Consider the following 6820-nt stretch of genomic DNA (forward strand, 5'->3'; position numbering starts at 1 on the left):
TACTTATTGTCGGCCGGAAGTTTGCAGGGTCCGATATTGGCGAAGTTACCCTATTTAGAGGCCAGCCGTGCTTAATAAACTGCCTGGGGAAACCACTTGCATGCCTGCTATTGAAAAGTTTGTAGAAGCTATGAAGATAATATAATGTAGAATGGTAAAGTCTGACCAAGCTACTTTGCATGGCATTTGCATTAACAAATTGTGACAATGTTATCATTCAAATTGCTAGGAAAATATGATTAATAATGTTTTGTTCACTTTTTTCTTTTTAACATAGTACAAAGTTAGCTTAGAGTGACTACGTAGAATAGGGTAGTTGACAAATTGTTATTAATGGTCAGTCGATCAGGTTTGTTTTGGGGATCAAATGTCTGTAGTATGGGACCCATTGCCTTAAAGTAATACAAGTCACAAATGATGGTCAAAGTCTGACACCCGCACTTTACTGACGAAAAGCTCCTATCGAAATGGCAATACATCGTGACGTCACCATGTAAAATCGCTATTACTTAGAAGTCGTTTCGATGTATGGAAAACAAGGAAATTACGATTTTGTTGGTGAAATATTGCGTTTATAAATATTGTTGCCATATTTTTTTTTTTTTTCAATAAAATGCAAGTAATCGAATGGTAACATTATTTTTATCCTTTTTGGAAGTTTAAAAAAAACTTAAATTTTGAAATAGGATTGAGGTCTCGTATTTTTTTTTTATTACTTCGCATATATTTTTTGTTTCCAATTTATTGTGAAATTTATCACCGATCTCTTTTTTAGGGTTCCGTACCCAAAGGGTAAAAACGGAACCCTATTACTAAGACTCCGCTGTCCGTCTGTCCGTCTGGCCGTCTGTCCGACTGTCCGACTGTCCGTCTGTCCGTCTGTCCGTCTGTCCGTCTGTCCGACTGTCCGACTGTCTGTCACCAGGCTGTATCTCATGAACCGTGATAGCTAGGCAGTTGAAATTTTCACAGATGATGTATTTTTGTTGCCGCTATAACAACAAATACTAAAAAGTCCGTACTTTGTACCCTCGGTGTGCGAGTCCGACTCGCACTTGGGCGGTTTTCTATCTATTTAACTAGATTTAGTTATAAAATTCAACATGTTTCAACAACCCTTTTACGAATAAAATATGATGACATTTTATTAACATAAGGAGGATGATCGCTGGCTAGAGACGTGATAGATTGCGTGACACAGCGCGAATGAAAGAGACAAACACTGTTATAATCACGTGAAGCCCTGCCTACGAAGCCGATGGTCCTGGATTCAAATCCCGGTAAGAGTTTGGACCTGGGTATGTCCATAAACTACGTCCGGACCCGGGTATGTCCTTAAACTATGTCCAAAAGAGAGGTATGGGCACTGCGAATGACATCTCGCTTTGTGTGGTAGGGCACAGGACAGCGGAAGCGCGTAGCTATTCCGCAGTCCGTCTGTCCGTCTGTCCGTCTGTCCGCCTGTCTGTCCGTCTGTCTGTCTGTCACCAGGCTGTATCTCATGAACCGTGATAACTTGACAGTTAAAATTTTCACAGATGATGTATTTCTGTTGCCGCTATAACAACAAATACTAAAAAGTACGGAACCCTCGGCGGGCGAGTCCGACTCGCACTTGGCCGGTTTTTTAGGGTTCCGTACCTCAAAAGGAAAAAACGGAACCCTTATAGGATCACTCGTGCGTCTATCTGTCTGTCTGTCCGTCTGTCACAGCCTATTTTCTCCGAAACTACTGGACCAATTAAGTTGAAATTTGGTATACATGTACTTTTGTAACCCAAAGACGGACATTAAATTATTATTATTATTGTTTAAATTGTGTAATATACGGAACCCTTGGAACGCGAGTCCGACTCGCACTTGGCTGGTTTTTTACCTATATGGAGTAGCTGTCACATAAAATGTTTGTGGATTTTTTTTTGGAGTTGTAACACTGTAAAATATATTTCTCCAATTACCTATTTTTTAAATTAAGCCCAATCAAAAGAGACTTGGAAAGGACCATCATTCGATGCTAGAGATATTATGTACACACACGTAATTTTATCGAGATACTGATGTAAGAATGTTTCAATAAAAACAAAGTAACAAAAGCATTACGAGCAACACAAAAAACATCACCGGCATGATGGTGATGTTTACTAAACACAGTAATTATGTTTATGTAATAGTACGGATGAATATTCAAGACTAGCCAGTCGAGCTGTAGCTGCCATAACAACGCGAGTGAAATGAATTTTGTAAAAGAGGATACAATGAAAGAAATTTAAAATGACGTTATTGGCTTACGCTCTATATTTATATTTACTTTTTTCAAGTTATGGTGTTGCTAATACTCGTAAACGGCGGGTACTAAAACCTGGATTATTAGAGGACTTTAACACAGAAAATACTACTAATATAACAACAACCAGTGAACTGCCTGTACAAACTACTCGAAGAATCGACGAAAAGGATATTAAATACATCTTAACGAAAATGCTCTTAGTTGCATCCAACAAAAATAACTGTCACTGTAATTGTTCTAAGAATGTACACACGAGTACAACCGAGGAAAACATAGAAATGCATAAGAGAACAACTAGTGATCAAGTAGGGATTAAAATAAGAAATAAACCAGAAAAGTACTCGGGTATAAATAACACTCTAAGCGAAATATGTCCATATTTTGTGCCCAATGACGGTTTCGAAATGGAAAAAATGGTTGACGTTTATTGGCCAAAGTTTTATAATATGAAAGAAAATATGAATTGTTTTAAGATAACTGTGCTAAGTCTGTCAGATATAGTAAGTAAGATAAATATGCCAAATTTGTGTCATTGTAGCTTAGTACATTCACGTATGGCAAGTATCAACGATACGTTAGTGCGATTATATGTAAGACCCTATAAAAACAAGAAATTATCAAAATCTGTGCGTATGACCTAGGCGGTGATAATTATATGCTTGCATGTATAGATAAGCCTGAAAATTCGTGATTTCAAGCAAATTATACCTATTGGTATCGTGTTCTGATTGGGAAAAAGAAGATTTTTTTTTGACGAGAAAAAAAATCTATGGGGCAGGTCGTCCAAGTCGGCCAATACCCCAATACATAAGCCAAAAATTTTTCGCGTCAAAAAAATGTTTCTTCTACTTTTCTTAATCAGAACACGATACCCTTAAATGGATTCCTAAAATTTTTGTTAAGCACATCTTGTATAGAGGACAAGTTAAAAAAATGGATCATAACAGCAGCAATTGTTATTTTTAGGAAAGAAAACGTAATGCGATAATGTACGGCACATTCGGCGGAAAGGTGGACTGGACGCGGTGCCACTTCGAGATCAAGCCACCGGACTCCATCACCGGGGTGAGACACTTCCTTGTAGGCAACGCGAACGACAAGGGGGTGATGAGGAACATACTGGTCACGACAGAAGAATACGGTATGTTCTTTATTTATTCTTTATTGTATTGTAGTCCGCGTACCGGAAGACGAACTGCCGGTAGGCCTCCAACGAGATGGAGCGACGACCTGGTGAAGGTCGCGGGAATTCGGTGGTTGCGAGCGGCACAGGATCGGTCGGAGTGGCGAGCCTTGGGGGAGGCCTATGTCCAGCGGTGGACGTCTATCGGCTGACATGATGATGATGATGTATTGTAGTCATGTTTATAAATAATACATTAGGTGTTCCAATTTGAGGATGGTAGGTAGGTGGCGGATTAAGAATGAGTATATTAGAGGAAGTTTGAAAGTAGCACCAGTAACGGAGAAGATAAGAAGTAGTAGGTTAGCGTGGTATGGGCATGTGATGAGGAGGGATGAATGCCATATAGGCAAAAGAATGTTAGGGATGAATGTTGATGGACGGAGAGCGTATGGTAGACCCAAAAAGCGATGGATGGATTGTGTGAAAGAGGATATGAGAAAGAAAGGAGTGAGTGCTGAGGTGACGAAAGATAGAGGAGAATGGAAGAGAAAAACATGTTGTGCCGACCCCACATAACGTGGGATAAGGGCAGGAAGAAGAAGAAGAAGAAGAGGTACACATTCTGTAAGGGGTTTATGCGTCTGACGGGGTTAGAGTTACAAAGATTGCATATTTTGTACTAACACTATATGGGTTCTGTTCTGTGCCTGAAATAAATATTTTCAATTTCAATTTCAATATACTCAAAAAATTAAGAGGTGTACCGTGTAGCGGTAAATACACGGCTGGGTAGCCTAGAGATGCAGGATGTTAGCTCCTTCTTCTTTTCGTGTCGTGGTTCCATTTTTATTTTTATACGATGGATGCCCAGTAGGCAGCGGTGTTGACAGCCCTGGCTGTCGCGTCCCTTAGATCCAGTTCCGAGCAGTGATGTGGGCATGCGGGGCACGCCAGTAGAAGTGCCATGGTTTGCGTTGCTATGTCGCAGGTACACTGAGTCGAGGGGCTACGGAGCAGTCCCCATCTGGCCATGTCTTGCTTACATCGACCAACTTGGGACCTGAGCCTGTTTAAGGACTTCCAAATTGGCCAAGATTCTTTATAGCCAGGCGGTAGTTGCTCCAAAGCCTGCACGTACACGTCCGGTGGGGGGCACCGGGTCTGCCACAGCAAGCGGCGCACGTCGGGCGGCTCACCCTGTAGGAGGCTGGTGCTCCGAATGAAACTCCTGCGGCTCTTAAGACGAGCAGGTAGCGGGATATGTCCATGCAAGAGGTGCCGCTGGTCGTTCTCCTGTTTGTGTTTTTCGATAGTATTTCTAGAATGTAGAATTCTAAAACAACTGCGGTGTCAGCTTCATGCCTATACACGATGTTTTTGTGTTCGTTGCTTCTCCCTACGGTGCGGTATTAACAATAATGGTTTTACTACCGCTATATAATATATTGCCCTTATTCCTACGGGACGTGTTTGCGGTGGTTTGGAGCCGACATTTCGATTATCTACTGTATCAAATGTACGACGTGGTTAACATTGTTAATGGCATGCATATCCACGCTGCCTTGTGGTCGCAAAGGCTATACATGTGTCTCGGTAGTAGTTAGACTTCAAACTTATTAAAAATAATAATGTGTTATCCTATTAGATAAATAGAAATAATGTGTAGACATGTAAAATACTTCTATTTTATCAATAAAAGTTTGATTGATTGAATGGAACTTCAAAGGACGTGCTTTAGCTTACCTTAGCAACTCGCTGTCTGTGATATTGAATTTAATATAAAAACTTGTAACCTTGACGCAAGTGGGATTTAACATTGGATAAATTCCACTAAACCAACCAACTAAGATTCTGGTGGCATATTGACGAAGGAACATCAACTAAAATCTTATTAAAAATTTACATATCTCGCTCCTCACATAGGTTTTAACCCACATTGATGTTGTGATTGATATTTATAAATAAAGTTGTCAAGTATCTCGTTGACACACTTCAACGGATGTAAAAGAGCATACCTATGTAAACATATTTTTTGTTTAACGGATATATTAAAGTGCCTACAACCTTTTGTCACGCTTGACTAGCAAGACTGCTTTTTCTTCAACAGGCGAGTTCTCATTCCAAGAAGATGTCCCTGACCAGTGGCTGATGCTGCGGAACCTGGTACTTCTCCGTGATTGCGGGACAGGAGAAGTAGTGGTATTCACCAGGTCTGTCAGTCTTACAATTATTATCGTTGTGCTCCTCGAGAGAGGCCATTGTCTAGCACCAAGATCCTGACCAGGGGCTGATGCTCTGAAATCCGGTGCTGCTCCTCGACTGTAGGGCAGGTCAAGAAATCTTGTCCACCAGGTCAGTTACTCTTACAATTATTGACGCTGTGAGATCCTGGAGAGAGGCCATTGTCTACAACGATGACCCTGACCAGTGGCTGACTTTGGTGCAGAAGAAGATCTTGTTCACCATGTCGGCTACTCTTACATACCTTCTAAACTAAACGTGAAACTAAACCTTGTAGAAATTAGGTCTCACACGATGTTCTCCTTCGCCGTAGTAATTTTCATAAAAATAATTAGTATGAGACCACATCTCAAACTTCCGAACCAAAGTATACAAAGTCACCTCTGGCTTAAAAATTTCACGCTTTTATCGGGATGTTCCCTTGAAATATTTTGCAAAATATCTGAAGTATTATATTATTTATCACCAGATCTCCTCACATGACGAAAATAGAAGATATCGTGCAAGCGCTGCAGGATTTGGGGGAGGAAATGGTAGGCAAGATGCTGTGTGATGAGGACGAGGATTGGTTAGACGACATGCCTTAACGTTGCATCTGCATTTAAACATAAATCAGCTGTTGAGAAGTCTCACTAATCTAATTATATATACTTAGGTAGATGAATCACCAATTGCAGTGAGATGCCAAGTTGGTGGTAACAACTGGGAATAGCCCGATGAGTAAGATATATCTGCAGCCTTCAAACCTTCAAGGAAAGAGTGTTCTCCCATCTTAAATTGCGGCAACGCACTTGCAACCCCTGGTGTTTCTGGTATCTATGGCTGACGGTAATTGCTTTACCACCAGGCGATTTGTCTGCTCGTTTGTCTCCTATATCATAAAATCACGTTTGTTGTATGGAAGCCCCACTTAAATAGTTATTTTATTCTGTTTTTGGTATTTGTTGTTATAGCGGCAACAGAAATACATCTGTGAAAATTTCAACTGTCTACCTATCACGGTTCATGAGATACAGCCTGATGACAGACAGACGGACAGACAGACAGACAAACAGACGGACAGCGGAGTCTTAGTAATAGGGTCCCGTTTTTACCCTTTGGTTACGGAACCATAAAAAGCTATTGTGGTACTTGATAATGATTTGATGGTAATAAATTAAATACCT

The 6820-nt window shown here is 40.6% G+C and overlaps 1 protein-coding gene across 1 annotated transcript; it reads left to right on the forward strand.

The window, feature by feature from the left end:
• The first annotated feature begins 3259 nt into the window (after positions 1-3259).
• LOC134748714 (uncharacterized) lies at positions 3260-6241 on the forward strand. The gene is made up of 3 exons (XM_063683488.1): positions 3260-3428; positions 5521-5623; positions 6124-6241. Exons 1-3 carry the CDS (start codon positions 3275-3277, stop codon positions 6239-6241), a joined length of 375 nt encoding a protein of 124 aa, XP_063539558.1. The 5' UTR covers positions 3260-3274.
• Positions 6242-6820: the final 579 nt, after the last annotated feature.

Source organism: Cydia strobilella, chromosome 2, assembly GCF_947568885.1.
Source record: "Cydia strobilella chromosome 2, ilCydStro3.1, whole genome shotgun sequence".
Taxonomy (NCBI): Eukaryota; Metazoa; Arthropoda; class Insecta; order Lepidoptera; family Tortricidae; genus Cydia; species Cydia strobilella.

Coding starts and splice junctions, on each gene's coding strand:
- LOC134748714 (XM_063683488.1), top strand. CDS start 3,275: ATGTACGGCACATTCGGCGGAAAGGTGGACTGGACGCGGTGCCACTTC. Junction 3,429..5,520: donor GGTCACGACAGAAGAATACG/GTATGTTCTTTA, acceptor TTTCTTCAACAG/GCGAGTTCTCATTCCAAGAA. Junction 5,624..6,123: donor GAAGTAGTGGTATTCACCAG/GTCTGTCAGTCT, acceptor ATTTATCACCAG/ATCTCCTCACATGACGAAAA.